Here is a 23,700-nt window from a genome sequence, read left to right as displayed (position 1 = left end):
TTCTTGTCATCCTAATACGCTGTATGCTGCATTTGGGATTCTTTTCTAGTTGGTTTGAGAAACGTTAATGGTTTTGTCCAGTCAGACTATACTAATTTTTGTAATTTAGCTGATAAGTGATTTTATAAGTGAGTCAGATATAATATAAACATACAGCTGAGGAGGAGATGGTTAAAGGTGTCAGGTAGCAGTCCTGAAATCTTAACCTCATACTAAGTAGAGATAGTGCTGCACATATAAAAGTACAGTCTGCCTAGAAAGATGTTCTATATCCGAGGATATGTCAAGGTTAAAGATGGATTTGTTTTTGATTTGACACCTTTTTTTTTTTTTTTTTTTTAGGATCCTGCTCTAATCTGATCCAGACCCTCTTTAATCAGAGGAAATGCTCAGAGAACTCAAGAGTACATTATGGTTTGTGTGACTTCTTTAACATGAACATTATTATTGTGATGATGATTAGTAAATAATTTATTGTGCAGCTCTAACCACTGAGCTACCACTGCCCTCTCGAAATGACGTGTGCTTGTGTAATTAGTTTGAACTGTACATTATGAACATAAGATAAGCTCTTTTTATTTCCATCAAGCTCATTTTGTCACTACTTTGCATAATGTGTTGGTTTTTTTTTTGTTACTATGAAAAAGTATAGTCTAACGTTAAAGGAAAAATCCACCCTGATTTGGATGATATAAACTGGTCCATTTCTATCTTGGATTAACTGTTTCCTAGATTACCCACAATGCCTTTTGACTATTTTCAGGCTAAAGAGAAGGGTGTGATGCAGCAGCACTTTAATCCTTTAGTCCAGGGGTCGGCAACCTTAAACACTCAAAGAGCTGTTTGGACCTGTTTCCCACAGAATAAAGAACATCTCTAACATCTCTAACCCCCACGCAACCCCAATTTTTTCATTGGTTGTTGCGTTAAATCTTACCCAGATAGTGCTATTTTCTGATTGGCTATTGTGTAGTCTCTTTTTTTGATTGGCTGATGTCAGGCTCGACTAAGAACTGAGACGCGCTTGATTCCTGCCCGGTTTCATAGAGACAGCGGTGCGGACTGATATATTTTGGGCGCTGCGGCGTTTTAAATATATGATAAATAGTCAAAAAGCTTTTCTGCGTGAGAAATACGATGTGTGGCAGGAGAGCGTGACAAAAGACCCAAATGCGTGACTGTCACGCTCAATGCGTGACACTTGACAGCCCTGCATGACATCAAAATTTTAACTTGCCGGCTGCAGCAAACCAAAAATGCGTCTGCTTCTGTGTGTCGGATTTCGCACGTCGGCAGTTATGACGCATATTTTGAGCGACAAAAAAATTAAACACGGTTTATTTTAATATTACAAGAGCTTCATAATCTTAGAATTTAGAATTACATTTTTTTTAAAAACTAACTAACTAAAATAAAATACATTTAAATTAAAAATTTATTTTCCAAATCTACAGGGAGCCGCAGCAGAGGGATGAAAGAGCCACTTGCGGCTCCGGAGCCGCGGGTTGCCGACCCCTGCTTTAGTCTATCCAGCAAATGTGTTATTGCTTATTGATTTTGAGCTTGCTGAAATTTCTAATTTCCAATAACCCCACCGTTACTGCACACTAGCAGCATCCACCTGTAACCTCAGCATCGGCTGACGAACACAGTCTTCTCGCAGGGATAACAAATACACAGCAGCAACAATCACAAATCCGTTAATATCAAATTATTCTACGTTTCATGGTGGAGTTTTCCTTTAAAGAATTTGGAATTTAGATTTTTCTACCTACATTATTAATGGTTACGGTTCATAAATGGAAGTAACTGAAAGCATGTGGTCTGTGATGTGATTTTTGTTACCTGTCTAAAACTGGAAAGCTTTTATTTTTCCTTGTAAATCTGACTTTTGAGATTTTTCATTCAGTAATTGGAAAGATTTTAAGAATGTCGATAATGTTCATCTGGAGTACTTTTACATTTTGTCTCGTTGTGTGGTTTTCTTTTTCGTTTGAGTCTCGTAAATACTCTATAAAACAGATAAAAAAATGAATAAAATTGTCTTATCATTCAGCATTTAATGCAACCACACAGTAAAACAGTCTCTGTCTGTCTCTCTCTCTTTATTTATTTATATATATTTGAACAGTCATTGCAGTAATCTGGCAGTGCTAGTTTCAGAATGTGAGATACTGTAGATTCATATTAATACATTCTTAATAAATAAACATTATAAATCCAGGCTTTAGTAAGACAGACATTCAAGTCGGAAACATACATTCGGTGGAATGTTGTTAGAGGTACAATAAAACACACACACACACAAACACACACACATCGAGTCCACCGTGTTTGTTTACAGATTTCGGCATTGGTTCAGTCAGTGGATTCAGTAACCTTCCCCACTCTGAGTGAAACAGTCATTGCATAAAGCACAGTGATGCATTTCGGGAGTACAGCACCAGCTGACATGGCCTTTTGACAAGCCAGAGCGATTTACATTCCCATGACACAAGGCACAGACGACATCCACGCATCTCGATGTAATTCACAGTACAAAACTCTGTGTCAGTGTGAACACAAAAAAACTATGTCAAACTTTTTGGTACACATAAACAGAGTTACAGCAGTAAGCACCTTTTTTTTTTTTTTTTCCCTGTGGTTTTATCACGTGGGTGGTGTAGAGGTGCATAGGAAGGTCCTTAACTCTTACATGCAGGCAGTAGTGGTGAGATCAGTGCTCTGGTAGTCCTCCTTAGGATACTTCTGTAGAAATATTCATTAATGTTCACATATATAGGCAGTGGATGCTGGTGAGGATCTCTCGGTTCTGTTCTTGTCCAACATGGCTCTGTAGCTGAAATCATGATGGTCTCACTTGTATATTTTTTTTTTTTTTACTATTAATGCATCGGTACAAGGTGTGTACAGAGTTCAGTTCTTTGTTAATGGTAATGAAATATGTGTTCAGTGTGTTTGAACAGTTCTCAAATACTAAATGTAAGCACAGTCTTTTTTGTCTTGGGTTCAGTCAGGCTCCTTGCGTTTGTCTTTGTTTAACTGGAGTTCCTCCATTTTCTCCTGGAGGAAAGAGCTGGGTGCAGACGAACCTCTCATTCTGATTGGCAGTGTGGCACTCTGGAACAATACAGGAGAAGAGATGTGATTATAAAAAAAGCGGTTTTTCATTTTTTTAACGCTCTGTGAGTTCTGGATTTGTTAACTCGTCTTCTCTGATATATTTAAAAAAAAGTAGGGTTAGCAACTCTAGCGCGAACAACAAAAAATATCCTGCGAGCAGAAGAGAGCAGGCTGAGTCTCAGTACAGATGATTGGATTAGAATGACAGAATCTCAGAATACACAACGTATGAACCTTGAGCTGGATGTGTTACACAGAAGAACAACATACTGCCTTCCAATCCTGTGAGCCAAAAACGGGAATCTGAGGCAATCATGGGAACAAATTCAACCAAACTGGACAGCTGAAGATTTGGAAAAGTTCAGTTGATAATCTTCAACTGTCCAGTTAAATCTTTTGAAATGTATCTGCATGATTCAGGTTCAAATCTATACATAGATTTGATAGATACAGATAGTGTCATAGCCTTACACCTTATTAGTCCTGAATACTGACATGTTATTCAGCAGTGATTATTCTCTTGACACTCTGTAGACCACCAGTTGAAATTTTAGAAACCCCAGACATCAGTAAAGCTGAAATCCATTCGTACCTTCTCAATGAGTGAAGGAGTTTTGGGAGTGTGAAGGTCTCTGCGGTTCGCCACCGGTGTCCAAACTCCCGGGTCTGTCTGAGTGGAACGGTCTGACAGTGAGGAGTTCTCCGCAATGCTCTGCGGAGTGGTGTGACTCTTAGAGTGGTCATGTCCATGAGGAAACACAAATGTTTCTTCCTCAGAACCTTATAGAGTAAAACAGAAACACATCAATTAAATAAGGTGCAGACGAAGACACCTAACATGTTTAAAAACTCATTCATTCATTAATTGTGTCTTTGGGAGAGTTTTGAGTATGTGTGGTAGCCTGGAAAACCCTTCACCTGGTAAAAACCTTTCTATTTTTGACGATAAAAAGTTTACAGAATTTTGGCAACATCTTTAGAACTATCTTTACAGAGGTAACCGTTTTGTGTACGATGATATGGAAGTAAAACTCACTCCAGCTGTTTCCCTTTGTCCGTATCCCGTGTCCCAGACCTGGAGTGCAGGGACAGGAGCCTCCAGAAACCTGGAACTTCATACACTCCATCGTCACCAGGTCTTTACAGTGCTTATGGCAGTTTACTCCACAGTCTACAGAGCAGATGAATGAGAGATATGACTGTGTTTAGATGTATTTTTGTTTTTTTCTTCCTTTACTATCCATGCATAAATGCATTTGGTCTTACCTTTGCAGTGGTAGCCTTGCTTTGTGACTCCCCAGAGCTGATGGATAAAATAAAAAAAAAAAAAAAAGGCAATTCATAAACTTTTTATTAATGATACCAAATATATAGTGTCATATGCAACTTTAAGCATTTAGGTGAAATATAAAATTAAAATTCAATTCATTGTGCATGCAAAAAAAAAAACACTGCAAGGAAAACTAAAACGAAATGAAACAAAACAAAAAACTCACAAATCCTCGGCAGGTGTCGCAGAAGGTGGGCTTTTTGTATGTCATCTCGTGGAAGTTGTGAAGGTTGTGGAGGTTGAAGCCCAGCTTTGCACATATTGACATCCCTCTCATGAAATAGGACGTGATCTCCTCTCTGCTAATCTCTCCTTCCCTACGGAGAGAACAAAGGAAATATGACAACAATCAAATCTAGATCAGTGATAAAGGTTTGTAAAAGTTTCCTCTGGAACAATTAAGAACTTTGACTAATTAAGAAACGTCTGAGAAACAAACAAAGCAAAAAAAAAAAAGAAAAAGAAATGATCTTTTTTAAATTCAAGAGAACGCGGTTAACGTTCATTAAGCATGTCAAATAAATGATCATTTCTCAATATGAAGAAAAATTTTCACGTACGTAATGTTTCCTGCATTCTTGCATACGAAAATATCTCAGTGAACTGTATCTAGTATTTCCTATGATAGGATTATTAAAAATATTTCTGAATAGTTTTACCACATTCATGCTTGAAATAGTGTTTTTTTTTTTTTTTTTTTTTGGTAGATAATTTAGCATTTATTCTAGAAATAACCAAAATGATGGCAAAAGAAAAATAATAATACGTAAAATTATATATACATTATATTTATATGATTATATTATAATAATATAATATAATATAAACATTATATTATATTATAATAATATAATATAATATAATATAAACATTTTATATAATTTAATTTAATAATTATATTATATAATATCAATATTATTTATAATATTTATTATAAATAAAATATAATATAAAAATAATATTTATAGTATTTTTTTATTTATTTATTTTTTTTCTGAGATAACAGCAAAATCTGAAAATAAAGCTCCAACCAAATTAGCACAGTACAAAATCTATGAGTTTGTCCCTCTTAGCGTTTGCTAAAAAGGGCAAAGTACTAGATTCAGGATCCAATTTAAACCTTTTTCCTCACTGACACTGCTACAAAATTGTGACTCTTGTCTAAATGCTGAGACAGAAATGGAAACAAGCTGGTGTGCTAGAGTCCTCTGTACCTGTCACTGTCATGAGTGCAGAAAGAGAAAGGAAAGTTAGCAGCTATCTTCTCAAAGTCCTCCAGAAAGATGTAGCCGTCCATGTTCAGGTCATAATTCTTCATGATCGACTGTAGAGGGAGACAGTGTCCATATGAGCTGGGAAACCTTTTAATTTCAGTTCTGAACATGTTGTACAATGTATAATAAGGAAGTGAAAGAGAGCAGACAGGAACTGTTGCTACAGTCCTGTCAATAGCACTGCGCAAGTGCTTTTTACTTACATCCACCATCTGCTTGACGTGTTTGGAGATGGTGTCGGGGTCGAGCCGTGGAGCAACACCTGAACCCCATTCAGCTACCACAGGGGGCTTCACTTGGGTTACAGGCTAGAATGAGACAGAAAGAGAAAGACAAGCAGGAGACTTGTTAAAGCAGGAGACGTTAAGTTAAAAAGATCGTATGCACCGAGTTTCGTTTTGAGAACGTCAGTTGCTTGAATGTTGATGGAAAAAACACTGCAAGGTGCTGTGCTATGCATTTGCATGTCACACACAGACAGAAGGTGTTAGAAGAACCTTCGTAAGTAATAAAGCCCATACTCAAAGTGAAAGAGATAACGATCCCTCGTTTTCTTTTCTTTTCTTGTGGTTTGCTTTGAAGTGTGTATAGACGAAGAACACGTCGCTTACTGTACTCATAGTGCACTGAGGGATACTCCCTCTTTCTTAGCAGTTCACGCACAAGGTCAAGACATTTAGCATGAAACGCAATATCCACACAGTCCAAAATAAGGTATATGTATAGACCTTAAAAGGACCAAATGAGTCAAATGTTAACATATAGTTTCGCTTTGTGTGTGATTTCACAGGTGGGGTGAAATTTTCTTTTTACATTTTAAAAATAGTATTCCTCAACAATTTATGTGCATGTGTCAGATACATAATGGTTGAGATGTTGTAGGTCTACAGGTAAAAAGATGTATGTGAGACTGGTAGAAAAATAAGTGGATTCACGGCATGTTTAACTTAACATCAACAAGACATGTTTTTCTATTTGTTAGCAATATTTTACTTTATTTGTACAAATATTTTTTACATAATTTTTTCCGTTAAGGAACTACAGTAAGTCTGACTCTCAGACAACACGCTAAGACATCACTTTTCTCTGTAAAGGTTCTTAAGAGCGTTTTTATGGGAATGCCTGGATCCATTATACCTTATTAAACAGTAAAAAAAAAAAAAAAACACCATCTGTAATTCTGAACTCCTGTATAGTAGAGTTCCTCTCTTTATGTGCTTTTTGTTAACACTTAACATAAATGATTGTACCTGTATTTTGGGATTCTTGGGTTCCTTGGCGTAGGACAGCTCGTAGATCTGATCCTCGGTGTAGTACAGGTCCAGGGATAGCTGCACATAGGAGAAGCAAGACCAAGTACAAGTACAGGTTAGAACGAGTTTAGCCCAGCCTTGAACGTTTACCCAATTTCTGCTTCCTTCTTTGCATATATTACATAATAATCTCAGATCAGTTCAGATCAGTCATCCTGCTGCAGCCATCATAAAGACTGAGAAGGGATTTTATGACACTGTATTAATTTTTTCCACTATTTGCTAACTAACTTAAATGAATGCTTTTTTTTTTTTTGGTATGACGTTTTTGAGTTATTTGAAAGATGATGGCTTGGTCTAGGTTTACATTGATATTATTTCAGAAATTAAAACTTGTCATACAGTAAGCCACGAGTCATAATTTAACTCAATCACTTGGATTACTTCAAACAATGGTTTTACAGCATGTAATGATTTATAGTTCCACTCTCTGGTGTCACTCAGAAGAGGACAGGTTCCTATTTGAAGTACGGTTCCTCTCAAGGTTTCTTCCTCATTTTGTGTCAGGCAGTTTTTCCTTTCTACGGTCACTCGTTAGCAATCTATGTCTACATCCGGATTCCTGTAAAGCCTGCATTGGGTCAGTGTCTGTTTCTAAAGCCCTTTTAACAACAGACACTGACCCAATGCAGGCTTACTGGCCTCCATTCAGTACTTTTCTTTGAGGTTATGTTCGGAAGGAATAGCGTACTATGCACCAGACTCATACTAAACTCTATTCAAAGGCGGTATGTAGTACACAGTTGGTGAACAAGCATCTAGAGTGGCTAACAAGAATTTAGAGTACACAGTGATAGTCAGATAACGTACAACTAAAACTACAACTGGCAAAAACTATGGACAAAACTAGGGATGCCTAGTTATTATTGTCATAGGCAATATTGTCAATACTGTCGTAGTCATAAAAAAATCCTCTACCAATAAAATACCAACATTAGTTTCTACAGGTTAAGATGTGATATAACACATATACATTGCTAAACTAATTGCATGAAATGAGAGTAGTGTGGATTGCTATTTCACAATAAACTATGGTAGTCAATGCAGAGCAGACTGCAAAGCGCATCAAGTAACATAAACCTTACTCATGTCAGGAACCAATGCTGCAGTAAATGCTAGCGAGGTGAGAAAAATGTCTCTAATTCTTTCACGCATACACATAAAAAGAAACACATATTCACTCATAGCTGTTACAGATCATTCTCTTTTCCACTTCGACCCTACTGAACCTTACCTATGTAACATACTATGGATATGTCATTGACTGATTCCTTCAGGCATGTCTTTCTCTGCCTTATATTAATACGTCTAAGAATCACACATGAGCAACAGAGTGAGGCAAAAGACCCAAACAGCATGCATAGATGGTGGTAAAAATACTGATTCAGGTTAAAAATAAACCAGGCTGTTGTTGGCTCAACAAAGCAGCCAGGTGTACCATAGGCACATAGAAATGCTTGTGTTCAATGGTGCCATTGAACTGCCGGTGTATTTATAACAACACTATGGCTCATGGCGTGACTGATACAAACACTTCCATGAAGGGGATTTTTAAGTTACTGTATATCGCTCTGTCTAATTCCCTCTATGCTACATTGCCCTTAAACACTTCCTAGAGCATTTGTCTTATTCCTTTACCGTGAGCAGGTGCAGCAGGTCTTTGTTGGCCTCAAATGGTGGCTTGCACTTGTGGATCGCCAGCAGATCGCTAATGTTGCTGTACAGGTGCTGTAGCTTTCCCAGGTTGATTTTGTCACCCTCCAGGAAGTCAGGAAGTGCCTCATTGAGTGAGATAAGATCTTTAAGGTGTACACCCAGGATGGGAACTTTAAAGCCGCTGCACTCATTGTACACTCTTCTGTAGTTACTGTAGTTACTGTAGGATGAGAGCAACTCCGTGAGCTCACTCAGCGCCTGCAGACAAAGAAGAGTTTTCTTGTTTAATTTAACAACTGCTCTATTCAAGACCTGCGCTGTATTTAAGAACTATTTAATCAGCCAGATCCTCACATCAGATCCGCTAATTTCATGATTTATTCCGCCCAATTTGGTGAACTGCACCTTTTCACAATAACTAGTGAAACAAAACAGAGTAAAGTGTTATCCACCCTCTTCAGTGCTGCTGAATTATTGAATGTAAATAGTAAGAGGGTGATTAATGATAATACAGATCACAGCTTTGTAATCTGTGTGTGTGGTTGTGTGTATGTAGTTGTGTGTGGCTGGGAAGCTCCAAAATTGTCTTTTGTGGGTATATTTGTGGGATTGCACAAACCTTGGTGATGTCAGAAGAGAGGAGACTGGCCGTGTCTTTGAGTCGGGAGATGGAGCTGTGACACAAACCGCCTATGACTGCCATAAGAGTGTTGAAATTCTGCAGAGACCTCAGTTTCTGCTCACGCACACACACACACACACACACACACAGAAAGGGGAAGAATGTTCTATGAGCTTACAGTTCTTAAGCCTATTTGTTATGTTTGTTATAGTGTGCCCACAATGCTTCCTGTACATTTGCTTTTGAAATGTCCAGGAAGTTTATGTAAGTATTCTCCCGAACAGGAACATGTGTCAGAATGACATATTTATTTAATTACTAACCATTCGCATCATGACACACCAGCTTAATATGTATTTCCCCAAGATTGGATGTCAACACTGCTATGACTGCATGTTTGTACTTGCACTATAAGGCCCAGCTACTGCTGAAGGGCACAACATAGGGCTTTCTCAATGACATCACTTCCTGTCATCCAGCAACTAATACACTAGTCAACAACGTGACAGCAGTTCACAACAAAGTAAATGTTTAATTTAATGGGTGTTGGTTTCTGAGTAATAAATGAGTCATGACTAATTTTCATCAGTGTTTCCACGATATTAGAAATTCAGCTACAACAAAATGAATGTTGTAGTTTTTCATGACATTTTGGAGCTCTTGTGACTGTTACTTCCTTAGTGATATTCTAACACGTTGTCTTGACGGAATATCATACGTCAAACTTTTGCTGAAAACACTCTTAAGGTTCATTTCAACATTTTGCTCACTACACTATTGTAACACAAACCACTCTGTATCATTATGCATTACTGTATATAAGGACTCATTGTATTATAGATTTTTATTCCTCATTACTGTATATGTGAACAATATGTAACATTACACGTTATTGAATGTAAGAACTCGCTGCATTATTACTCATTATTGTATATAAGAACACATATTATTACTCAGTGGTGTATATTATAACATGTTGTATTATTACTCATTACTGTAATAATGAGTACATAATACATAATTACTGTAATTATGTATTAACAACTGATCTAAACAATCTAGAAAATGTTGTTGACAAAAGCTAGATTTCCTGGAGAACTCTTAGAAATCTCATAATAATTTAACGGTTCATCATATCCATGGTCGTCAATCACTATTAATGACTATTACAGTGTTATGAATACTTTCTAAATTAGACTGAGTTGGATTTAATGTTTGACGGTATTTCACCTCATGAGCATCATATGACATACCAAGTGAAGTATACAAATCTACTCCATCTAGCATCAGTGTCATAATCTTGGACTATAACATCGTGTTTGGGTCAAATTGACATTAGCATTAACAAAAATATCTATATGCAGTTGCATCTCAGGACGTATGCAGGTTTAATGTACTTCTAGCAATAATTAAAGTAAACTCATTCAAACTAAATTTTAGGAACCTAAACAGAAATAAAATCCACCCAACTATCCATTTTTTTATACCTCCATCCTACACAGGGTTATGGGAAGCTGGAGCCTTTCCTCTGAGATCCGGGCAACAATTCGAGGAGAACCATAGACAATTTGCCAGTTCAGCACAGGGCACACTCATGTTCACACACTACAGACAGTTTAGAAATGTCAATCAGTCTACCACATATGTCTTTAGACTGGGGAGGAAGTCAGAGCACCTGAGGAAACCCCCAAAGGGGATAACATGAAAACTCAGGGTGGAGGAGGGAATGAAACCCCTAACACTGAAGGTGTAAAGCAAAGAGGCAACATGCTAACCATGAAGCCACCGTTCCCAAATTATAAATAAAATAATATACTAAAATGAACTAAAAAAATTTAAACAACATTAAACAAAATAAGAAACAGACAAGAAATGATTTCTGTTTTCTCTGTATTATTGTGCAATGATCACGTGGCTTCCAGATTAGTGTGGAAAGGATGACTGGCAGTAAGAAAGTGCCTGTTTCATGGGTGTTACACAACGTGTGCAGTGTGCCTTCTTCTGTTTCTCTCGAAACATCAGAGAGAATGGGGAACCAATCATACATGCTTTTTTAAATAGTAATTTAACATTAAAAACATAAATTAAAAAAATTTAACATGGTTTTGTCTGGTTTATACAGACGCCATGCCTTTAAGTTGTCTCTATAATAACTATGATAGCGATCTTTACCAAAGAAGAAAAAAGTCAGCCTATTGATTGGGTTCTATCCTCAAATATGGTGCTAAGATGCTAAATAGCGAATAGTGAATAAATAATAAGGTTTGGCTCCTGTGTATACGTATTGTGTTGGTGGGAGTTTACCTGTGCTACATGAATGAATTTTGTGAAGACTTCAGCCCTCTGCTGCGGAGTGTGTCTGTTGAGAATCATGAGCTGGACCCACTGTGAGACACCGTTACACAGCATGACGGAGCGTTCCAGCGCCGGGTTATCCCTCACCGAATTGTTCACCATGTAGCTGCGATAATCTAGGAACTAAGACAGTAAATGACATAAAATTAGCAATCACAAACTCACAAGCTACACCTCACTCAGAAACAAGTCAAAACAGGACAAAAATTCTCCACGAACTCCCAGTTAGGAGCGTGTTAGTCAAGTTTCAATTACCTCAGCATAAATGTATGGGTGAGAAATATCTATTTTTTTTAACTGTTATCAGTCGTATTTAAATAGTCATTATTATTATCGACATTACTACTATGATGCAATGTTTATTCTGTGCTGTGTAACAGTCTGTGTCTGGAGGACATGAGTGTGAACGGGTGTGGTAATTTGTGTTTTAGGTCTGCCCACGCACTGAAATGCTGCAGAAGTTTTTGAACTCCAGGTAACTCAGGTGCTCAGCCATCTCATCAGACTCCATGTGATCAAACAGCAGAGACACCTTCCTCTTCTTCACTGAGGGAGAGGGAGCCAGGCAGATATCTGAAGGAGGATTACTGCTTTCGGAAATAGAGAACAGAAAAAGCAAAGAGATTGAAGACAATTCGGAGGTTGAAGAGCCAGGAATAAAAAACAATGGGGTGTGCTGTTATTGTAAAAAAATAACAATGTTAAAGAACAAGGTGTGATCTGTATGATCTGGATAATTTTCTTGTAATAGAAACAAAAATCTAATGTTTAGTTTTACTATATAATTTTTTATATAATGTATAATGTCATTTCAGAGTAATTTATGTCATACCGGTTAGTGTTTTATCAACACATCTGAGAGAAAATATTGCTATTTCTGATGACTTGGTTTTATTGTCAGTGTGGAAAACAGTATGAAAGACAGCTACAGTACATGCTAGCTAGGCTTAGGCAGTTAATCTTAGTCATTATCTATACTCAGGTGTCTAGCAGTGGTGTTCTTACACTTTTAACTATATCTCCATGTCAAAATCATACCATGATGTAGTTATTACTGTCAGTGGGATATCAGTGATGTAGAACTAGAAGAACCACTGCATGTGGTTAATAAAGTTTGTGTTCACTCACGGGTATGGAGTATCAATCAGCTTGCATTGGGAGTCCTTCTCAGCCCTGACTAGAGCACACATATCCCCCATGACCTGCTCCAATCTGGGGTCCGTCTCAAACATCAGAGGATAATGGACTATCCAGTGCCTGAGTGGGAAAAATTGGTGTGTAAATATAAACACAATAGTCTGTTAATCTCATTACATTTTCAGTGTAAATGTCTCACATTACTCACCTTATAAACTGGCAGATCTGGGGCCTCCTCTGGGCTCTCTTCTCCATAGGACAGTCCTTGTATGTAATGGCTAGTCAAGGAATTGTCTTAGAAGAGCAAGGACACACACCCTTATTGCTACATACCCTCAAAGGAACCAGTCTTACCAGCACATAGATTTGTAAATATCTCCAAACAAGGCAGCTCTTGTTTCATTGTTTTGGAGATTAGATGTGATTTGATGCACTGTGTAGCTGAATATTGTATACACCCTGACATGAGCACATTAGTTTAAAAGTTAGGCAAAGCCAGCCCTCTGGGCACCTATATGAAATGCTGTTTCAAAAGTGAATAAACAGTCAATAAAGGATATAGAGAGAGCAGTTTATGGGCAAAGATGTGTGAAGGCACAACCCAGTTGTGCATCATCAGAGTCATATTGACCAGCTGCATGCCTCGGATTAACTTCCCTTCAGAGTCTGTAACACACAAAGAAAAGCAGTGCTCTTTTTATATAAGTTAAGAGTAATTTAAGAGAGAGGAAGAGGAAGACAGAACAGGTATTGTTTCAGTAGTGAGACAGGACAAAAACGTTCACAAGATCTAAAACACAGCAAACAATAAGATTTTTCCCTTTCCTTTTTTTCTCTCTAAGTCAAGACAAAAATCTGTTTCAAACCAGCACAACATTTATAAATAACCCATAAATTCTATATAAGGGAAAATTTCAGCATGGTAATAAGAAAGACCTAATAAAAACATTGTGAATAGTCCAAAGATAGTCTTCAGGCTGTAAAGTTAGACAGTAGACCTGAGCTAAAGCATGTGTTCAGAAGACATTGATCAGTATTGTGGAGAAAAGACACAATAACACACAATAGATGACAAGATAGTTACAGCCCTTATACAGAGGACACTGCAACAATTCAGTGATAACGGGCTTTGCACCACAGCACTATCTCAAACAGATTTCTCAGAAGGTGAATTGTTTTCTACAGCACAGGCAGCAGCAAAGTGTGTGATCTTTAATATGGTGAAGTGTTTTGTGAAGATGCATTAGTTTAACATTTTTAGGAGTCCCCAGTGGTAACACTTTGTAACACTCACTCTCTCTCACTCATTTTCTACCGCTTATCTGAACTACCTTGGGTCACGGGGAGCCTGTGCCTATCTCAGGCATCATCGGGCATCAAGGCAGGATACACCCTGGACGGAGTGCCAACCCATCGCAGGGCACACACACACACTCTCATTCACTCATGCAATCACACACTACGGACAATTTTCCAGAGATGCCAATCAACCTACCATGCATGTCTTTGGACCGGGGAGGAAACCGGAGTACCCGAAGGAAACTCCCGAGGCAAGGGGAGAACATGCAAACTCCACACACACAAGGCGGAGGCGGGAATCGAACCGAACATTGATAACATGCTTAGCTGCATTTTTTGTCTTATTGTCTTCAAGAATGGCTGGTAGACAGTGGAAGGATAGTGAAAGTGAATGTCATTATGCTAGACAGACAGCAGATTGAAAGTGAATGTCTTTAAGCAGACTGAATGTAACACGATTATAAACAGATAGACATCAAAAGTGAATATCATTATCCTAGACGGACAGCAAGCGAATGTCATTATGATAGACAGACGGTTACACGGTGAGAATGAATGTCATTATGCTAGTATGACAGTTAGACAGTGAGAGTGAATGCCATTATGATCAACAGACAGACAAGAGCAAATGTCATAATGCTAGACAGATAGATAGACAGTACCGTAAGTGATTATTATTATTATAGACAGACAGCTACACAGTGAGAATGAATGTCATTATGATAGTCAGACAGACAATGAGAGTGATTGTCTTTATGCAAGACAGACAGTAAGAAAGAGAGTGTCACACTACTATAAACAGATAGACATTAAGAGTGAATATCATTATGCTAGACGAACAGCTTAGTGAGAATGAATATCATTATGACAGACAGACAGACAGACAGACAGACAGACAGACAATGAAAATGAATGTCATAATGCTGGATAGACAGTTAGACAGTAAAAGTGATTGTCATTATGACAGACAGACAACTACACAGTGAGAGTGAATATCATTATGCTAGACAGCTAGTTAGACAGTAAGAGTGAGAGTAAATATTATTAATCTAGACAGACAGTTAGACAGTTAAAGTGAGTGTCATTATTATATACAGACTTTTAGTACACACACTGACCAAAGCAGTGAAGGCAGCGCTGAATGAGATCGTCCAAACTGGCAGCATGGGCACTCGCAGGTACCGTGGGGCTATGCAGCGCCCGGCTGATCTCCTGAGGACTCGGACAGGTCATCCGCCTCTGCACCGGTCTCCTGGTCTTCTTCATGCTTCCTCCTTCTTGATGTGATTTCCTGCTGATGAAAAGATAGACAACAGTATTATTTATTTATTTATTTATTTATTTATTCATTTATTTAGAAAGAGGCATTTTACAATTACACTATTTTACCATGCGCTTCTTTTCACCAAGGTAGAAAGAAGTCAAGAGAGCAGGCAAAGAGAACATACCTTTTATTTTAGGTATTCCAGCAAGACGCTAGAAGGGCAGCATTGTACTCACAACCTAAACCTTTAACTTTATTGAATATTACATTGCTTCATTGCTTGGTGAGAGAACTCAATAATAATATGAGTGCACTATTTTGCAACCATCGAGAAATTCAGATCTAGTGTAGTGTGTCCTAGATTTGCATGTTTGACATTTATTAGTGCTTATGTTTTCTGACAAATTAACACTTACCTTAAAAGAACTGAGACATGCATTATGCTTTATATAGTTTACAATTTACAAAAAAACCATACACAATTAAATAAAAATCCTGAAGAGCAGCTGTGATGGATAATCAGGTGCCTGCTTATTAAACTGTTTGCAACTAACAGAGAGGATCAAGTGCTACAGTAATTTCACAGTAAGCATGACAGATGATACAGGGTGTACTTTCATGTCACACCACACACAGTGTATCGTTGTGAAGCTGCGAACTTGGTCTGTGCTCCATTTTTTTGTGTTTGGTTTAGGTTTTGTGTTTCACTTTTAGTTTTATGTTCTATCGGGAATAAAGTACGCTTGATCGGAAGTCGTCCATTTCTAGGTAGCGAGCGGAACATGAGGTTAAGGCACTAGCATTGTTTTGGCATGAAAATCAACCAAAGAAAACTGTGCTGACCTGTGCAAGTGAAATGTGCAAGCCTTTTCGCAGAGCCTCAGCTATCTGATTATTGTGGCTTCACCTTCTGATTGGCCCCCTGTGCTTAGAGAGGTTGCATGAGTATATGCATGTGCGCATGCAGTCAGTTTCCATTACTTGGCTTTTAGCTGACGTTTTCTACGTGCAAATAAGAATGCATGAATGGAAATGTTTTTAAAAAATGTCTAAAAGACTGGGGAAATGTCTAATAATTATGGGGATAGTGCTCCAGCTTGGATGTATTCCTATTCTTCTTAATGGCACAAGAGACCTTGTTACATGGAACTGGCAACACTATTTTCGGGACATTTTTGTTTTTTCAAATGGTGGCTTAATTGTTATTATCTTTAGGTGTTAATGTACTGTATTTATTAGCATTCTGCACCAGTTCAGGTACATTGTTTCCAAAACATCATCCTAGTTTATTTACCTTAAATATTACAAGGTCATTCAGGACCTTCTGAATAAGCTAAGGTATAGTCCTAGACCATATAACCATGTAACTGGCAATGCTATTTTTGGGCCCATGCACCAGCTTGGGTACATTCTTAGTGCCTAAAATGGTGGCCTAATACTTATTACCTACAGGAGACATCAATACTAAGATTCTGCACCAGCTAGGGTATATTCATTGCGCTCCAAAAAAAAAACACACCTCAGTACCTATTACCTACAAGTCGTGTGTCATCGACACAATGACGAGATCACTACACAGTGCGCTTAAATATAATTAGTACAGTTATAGAAGTGATTTATAATCACAATATCCGGTGTCACCCAGATGAGCATGGGTTCACTTTTGAATCTGGTTCCTTCCTCTTACTACTTCTGGAAGTTTTTCCTCATCATCATTGCCTCTGGCTTGCTCATCACGGTTAAATTTAAATAAAAATCTTATTTCCGGATTTCTGTTAAGCTGCTTTGTGAGAATTATGTGACGTGACATACAGCTAAGTATGGTGACCCATACTCGGAATTCGTTCTCTGCATTTAACCCATAAAAAAATAGCAGTGAACACACACCCAGAGCAGTGGGCAGCCATTTATGCTGCGGCGCCCAGGGAGCAGTTGGTGGGTTCGGTGCCTTGCTCAAGGGCACCTCAGTCGTGGTATTGCCGGCACGAGACTCGAACCCACAACCTTAGGGTTAGGAGTCAAACTCTCTAACCGTTAGGCCACAACTTCCCCATATTCCCCAATTATATAGCAACATGCAAATAAAATGAAATTTAAACTGTATAATAAATAAATCTTTGCTTGTTTTCTGTTTCTGAACTCATGTTTCTGTTAGACCTTTATGATATTACAGATATTAGCAGTTAAACTCTGGAAACACGGTTGATATTGTAGCCCGGATGAAACAGAGATTCAGTAAGTACTGTATGTACACGCAAGTACCAACATGTGTGTGTGTTTGTGTGTGTGTGTGCGTGTGTGTGCGTGTGTGTGCGTGTACCAGCATGGCATGTGTGGATTTGTTTACAGAACGAGTCTGCTTCAGTGTTTGTCCTGATCATATCCACATTACTGTTTTGCTCATAGCAGTACACTGTTTGTTGTCACTTCTCGTATCCCATCACCTGCCTAGAGTCACAACACAGCACACACACACACACACACATACACACATATACCACGAGGTATCAGTAGTCACAATGTGTGAATGTCACTTTGTAAAGCCTTGTCAATGTCAGATATACACACCCTTCCTCCTTCTTCAAAAAAGTCTTACTCTTGCACACATTTGTGTCTGTGCTGTGACCAAAACATTTTTCCCTTTTTCATGTTAATATGTGTTAGCGTTCTGGCTCTACGCTGAGGTTCCTCGTTGCTTTCAACTAGAAAATGCACAGCTGTATATAATGTACTATTTTGCTTATTATGAATACTGTCATTAAGGGAGAATACTAAGACTGCCAGGTTAAACTCCTTTTATTATTTTTTAAAATTTAAATACTTGACACAGGAACAGAACATTCACAGTAGTGACACTCTGATAGTAGTTATAATCTGGTTTTAAAATTTATTTTACACATTAAGACACTATTCACTACATATGACCACTACATAGGATTGTGCATTATATCATTACAGACTCCCCTGGACTATACACCCAATAGGACGTATTTAAGTTATTATTAAATGTTGAAATTTTTTTATATGTGATAGCACACATAGGGAATGAATTTTTAATAACTGATTAACTTAGTCATATTTTAATAAGTAATTTAAAAAAAAGAGCATTATTTACTGTAGGTTCCTTTTCTTAAATTAGGTCCTGCGAGTGATTCTGTGGAAATTATGAAACTTAGAAGTAATGAAACCTAGTACTTGGAATTTCATATATTTGATAAAAGATAAAGATCAGAATGGGTTTTAAACCATGAAACTCTCGCAAGTGTAATGTGTAAAGCTTGTGATTTTTTTTTTACAACGATTTATAGCAGCACTATGCCATGACTTTATTTAATTTAAGCATAAGCACTTATCCAGAGCTACTTACAGGGTCTTGCCCAGGGGCCCAGCAGTGGCAGCTTGGTGGACCTGGGATTTGAACTCACAACCTTCCAATCAGTAGCCCAACACCTTAACCACTAAGCTACAAAATCCCTACACCCATGTCACATGACTGATAATATTAATATTATTCTATAGGTTATTAACATCATATATTCATTATTCCGTGTAATGCTTTATTTCTGACATTCAAGTCAAATTTCTTAGATGAACTGTAACTGCTTCAAGCATACAGTCCATTCACTCTTCACATACTGTATGCCCACTACACCAGATACACAATCCATGACCATAAATTTTGAACTTGTCTTTGAACTGTCTAATTAAAACATGCTCATTAAATGTGCAAAGAGAAGAGAAGAGAAGAGAAATGTAGATTACTACTTGCAAATCATTTGATTTCGATTCACTACTCACACACAGAGTCCATTTTGTTTGTGTGTGTCAGGTGACAGCAGGTAGAAAAGATAAAGAGCAGCATGTACGAGTGTGGTCAGGCTTCATGGCTGAACTGACAACACATACAGGAAGTTAGCTGTGTGTGTAGAGAAGTGGGGACAATTTCTTAGAATGACCAACCCCCTTCTCTCTCTCTCTCTCTCTCTCTCTCTCTCTCTCTCTCTCTCTCTCTCTCTCTGTCTCTCTCTCTCTCTCTCATCCAGCAGCACTTTTTCAATTCTCCTCTTCTCACTGCTAAGACTCTCACATCCTAAAAACATACACACAGACACTCACTTTTAAGGCTGCACTTTTAATCAGTCTGCTGTTAAGAGTGAACGAAATATATTACATATTTACTTTTTATAAGCACGTTATCAGGATTGACTCATACAGGCACACGCCTCACTCCAATATTTGTTCCACTTTACTTTCTTTTGGGCCTAATGCTGAACAGTCGAATCCCAATGCAAAATATTTCATTTCATATTTTCGTCCCTTTTTTGCATAAACCAACAATGCACACAGATGCTACTGTACAGGTAGGAATACAACTCTGTAGTATGTATGTATGTATGTAGTAACGCTGATCACACAAACACGTTGTAATGCGAATATGTTTGGAATATATATGTTTTCCTGTAGGTTAATGCTGCAGAACCAGTATAGTTGCTTACACAAAGCCTTAAAGCACAGGCTGCTGGGTTTAATTCATTAGACTGCCATATTTGAGATTGCTATGCTATGTGTGGATGTCTATGCATGCATGTCTTTCATGCTTATACAGCACCTACCCTTTCTCACACACTTTCTCTTCCTCTCCTTCAGCACCCTTGCTCTATTCAGGTCATTCAGAAAACAACTTCTCCTTTTTATTGTGGAAATCCCCCCTCAACACTCCCCCTCCTCTTCCCTGACACAGAAGCCGGTATTTTACTCCCAGTTCCTGGCTGCAGCTTTGGCAACATCCCCACACGCACACACACAGACACACACACGCACGCACACACACACACACACACACACACACACACACACACACACACTTGCACACACACACACACACACACACACACACACACACACACACACACACGCGAGTCAGAAGTCCTTTTCTCTTAGTAATTGATTAATTGATACTAGACTCATTTGAAGTAAGGCCCATTTGTCTCATTTTAAATCACACACACACACACACACACACACACACACACACACACACACACACACACACACACACACACACACACACACACACACACACACACATGTGAGTCAGGAGTCCTTTTCTCTCAGTAATTGATTAATTGATACTAAACTCATTTGAAGTAAGGCCCATTTGTCGCATTTTAAATCACACACACATACACACACACACACGCACACACACACACACACACACACACACACACAAAACATTATATCATTTAAATCTAGTTTCTAATCTACATCTAGTTTACAAGTTGGTAATGATTAATTGACTGACTGATTAATTGACTGACTGATTAATTGATTGATCGACTGACTTTAAATAAACAAAACAAAGCACATAACGAAACCAAACACAATTAATAAACCAATAAATAGGCAATATATTTGTGCCTAAATATCCCCAGATTGGCAGATAATCAATTCTCTCCAGGAACCCTTAGGGATCTGTCATGAACCAGCAAAGTGTCTGTGATTTTATAGACATTAGATTTAATTGTAATGTAATGATCAATGTTGTTATAATAATAACAGAGTTCTTATAGCATTAGAACTGAATCATTATCTGAAAACTCCTTGAAAAAGACAAGAAAGAAAGAAAAAACCTTGAACAATATTTAAAAAAAAATAAAATAATATATATATATATATATATATATATATATATATATATATATATATATATATATATATATATACATACATATATATATATATATATATATATATATATATATATATATATATATATATATATATATATATATATATATATATATATATATATAAAGTAACATATGTCATGGCTCCATGGTTCTACTGCATACATTCAAATACTGTTCATGCAATAAATTCATGTTAAATTGGTCTGAGAAGTGTTTGAGGTTCTTAAGTATCCTGAAACATGTGTGTCATTTAAAGACAAAAACACAAGCTATGTACTGGCTAATACATCTACGTAATGTGTATCCGCAATCCGGAAATGTGCCAATGCCGATGCACTATGTTAAACCACATGTCACAAATCATGGTGTCAATCTTGGCCTTAACCTCATATTTGTTGCCAAGAGTAGCTTTTAGCAACTTGGGAACATTTTAAAAGTTATATCATCCTTTCAGGATTTGACAAAAAAAAATTCTGTTGTGTGTTCATCTCATCTGGTTTTGATCATTCAAGGTGCATCTAAACAAGTGTTTATTGTGTGTATATTTAATAGAGATAGACTGTTATCCAGCACAAAGGTTTAAATTGTACCTCATCAAATTTAACCTGTAAACTCCCAGAATCCACCAACAGGTCCTAACATACACTCCTCATGCTTACAGCTACATACTTTTCTTCTTCTTCTTCTTCTTCTTCTTCTTCTTCTTCTTCTTCTTCTTTTTAACACTGTAACATGCTTTATCTTTACATATATCTATGTTCATTTAGGCTAATGCTGTCACAGCCTTCAGATTTTAATCAAGTTAAAACATGACAAATTTGATGAATGTCAAGTTTTTTACTTAACTACATACATATTAATGTTAAATTGTGTTTAATAGAGACTTTTGTTTTGAACTGACTTAAACCATACTACCATTAACATTCATACTTCTCGTTTCCAAACACAATACACTGACAAACACAACTGAATGAATTGATCTTAATAATTAATCTTAATGACTTCACATCCAACAACTGCACTGATTAAGTGCTTAGTATTAAAACGTGTAGAAAGGTACCCAAAAAAAAAAAAAATTATATACAAGAACCATCAATGCTAACATGAACGTATGAATAAGTGTATCCCAAATTATTCCCTATTAAAACTGTAAAAATGTGATAATGTGTATATGAAAGATCAGCATATATTGTTTATATCACTACACATGTGACCCCACTTCCTAATTAGTGCTCTCAGTAACTGAGGCTGATAGTATCATGTACCTAGGAGCTCAGTGACTGTCATTTCCTAGCAATCAGATAAAAGCACAGAGAGTGGGTGAAAAGAAACACATCAAGTCTGAGAAACTTTAAACACTGATGTTTCTGAGATTTCACGTCATTTCTCTCTAAATAGAATTTTAAAAGTAAATTCAGCCACTGCTGGCTTGCAGCACTCACTGCGAGGAGGTGTTGCTGGAGCCGTTCTGCTGTGTCCAGTGCGTGACACAGAACGATGCCTTCTTCCTCACTTTGCGGAGATCTTCACGAATCGACATTGCCTGGATCTCAAAGCCGAGCCCTAAGGCAGGAGTCTCTATCTGCAGCAGATGACGGCAGCGGAATGTTAAGTTCAAAAGCGTCTCTCATGTGAAATCCCCTCTCGAAAGATCATAGATAAAAAAGTTGATGATTCAACACAAACGTGTTAGATATGTAAATCCGCACATCTTCGCTAAAAAAGTGTAAAGATGGACCAAGCTATCTTTAAATTAAGATTTTTTTATTTTATTTTATTTGGGGTCAATATCTGAGAAATAGGTGCTGTGTTTCTGTAACAGGGAATTGAGAACTGAACTGCTGTAATTCTAAAGAATGAGAAGGGAAGCCACAGCCTTGTCTGGTAACCACAATTATCGTGCCTCTTTGCACTGCACTGCAAAGGCAACTCTAACGGACCTCGCAAAGGCACCACATAGAAAATGGTAATGCATACAAAACTATCTGCGCTGACACATAGCCTGTAGAAATCATCTGTAAGAGCTGAGAAAGCAGGGAAGGCCCCTGTTACCTTTTGGTTTCTTTTCGAATCATGGCATAAGGACGATCTTCTCCCTTCTGAACTCCTGCGATGATTCTCTGGATGTGTAAGGGCATCTGTTCGCAAGTCCTGGGGTCCTACTTTCCCATGAGGCTGTGCTATCGATCGGTTGGCTGTGACACACTGTGTTTATGCCCACAACAGAGACTCTGAGGCCAACCTCTCTCTCTCTCTCTCTCTCCTCACTGTGTTAGAGAATCTCTGTCCTGTTCAGAAACACTCAGAAAGCCAGACCTGTACACTAACAGCTGCAAGATCGCTCTCTCTCTCTCTCTTTCTCTCTCTCTCTCTCTCTACCGCACCTCTACCTAATTGAGTAAACAGCAGAGCGAAAACAAACCAACCAACCACCCCCCCTAAAAAAAAAAGAAGAAGAAAAACTCCCACTCAAGCGGCGACAAGTTCAGAGTGGTGAAAGACTGTCAGCAAAATAAAGTGTGTCAAGAAAGGAATCTTCCAAAATGAGCATCAAGCTAAAACTGGTCGAAGCTCACACGTCCCAATTTCAAACACAAGCACTGGCTCTGACAGATAAGAGAACTGTCAAATGCA

The 23,700-nt window shown here is 37.7% G+C and overlaps 2 protein-coding genes across 4 annotated transcripts in view; one reads left to right on the top strand and one right to left on the bottom strand.

Moving 5' to 3' along the window:
* Nucleotides 1-12,121, top strand: part of hnrnpul1 (heterogeneous nuclear ribonucleoprotein U-like 1) — a 23,265-nt gene extending 11,144 nt beyond the window's left edge. The window contains exons 17-18 of one of the 2 annotated variants that reach the window (XR_009649004.1): nucleotides 343-414; nucleotides 12,105-12,121. The gene's annotated coding sequence lies outside the window, so the exon portion shown is untranslated. Of the gene's footprint in view, nucleotides 1-342; nucleotides 2,082-12,104 lie in introns of those variants that run through there. The other variant, XM_060877458.1, reaches the window with a different exon arrangement.
* Nucleotides 2,861-23,700, bottom strand: rasgrp4 (RAS guanyl releasing protein 4). 2 transcript variants are annotated; one of them, XM_060877460.1, is made up of 18 exons: nucleotides 23,119-23,700; nucleotides 22,509-22,648; nucleotides 15,228-15,400; nucleotides 13,371-13,476; nucleotides 13,019-13,081; nucleotides 12,802-12,930; nucleotides 12,119-12,260; nucleotides 11,623-11,796; nucleotides 9,316-9,432; nucleotides 8,679-8,954; nucleotides 6,978-7,058; nucleotides 5,931-6,035; nucleotides 5,668-5,777; nucleotides 4,620-4,770; nucleotides 4,390-4,426; nucleotides 4,160-4,294; nucleotides 3,716-3,903; nucleotides 2,861-3,120 (listed from the first exon to the last, which is right to left on the bottom strand). In XM_060877460.1, exons 2-18 carry the CDS (start codon nucleotides 22,604-22,606, stop codon nucleotides 3,010-3,012), a joined length of 2,196 nt encoding a protein of 731 aa, XP_060733443.1. In that variant the 5' UTR covers nucleotides 22,607-22,648; nucleotides 23,119-23,700; the 3' UTR covers nucleotides 2,861-3,009. The 2 variants fall into 2 exon arrangements, with proteins under 2 accessions (XP_060733443.1, XP_060733442.1); XM_060877459.1 differs by having other exon boundaries at nucleotides 15,228-15,403; nucleotides 23,119-23,699.

The sequence above is a fragment of the Tachysurus vachellii genome, chromosome 9 (assembly GCF_030014155.1).
Source record: "Tachysurus vachellii isolate PV-2020 chromosome 9, HZAU_Pvac_v1, whole genome shotgun sequence".
Lineage (NCBI taxonomy): Eukaryota > Metazoa > Chordata > Actinopteri > Siluriformes > Bagridae > Tachysurus > Tachysurus vachellii.
Note: the sequence above shows the minus strand (reverse complement) of the source record. Positions and strands in the feature narration are given on the sequence as shown.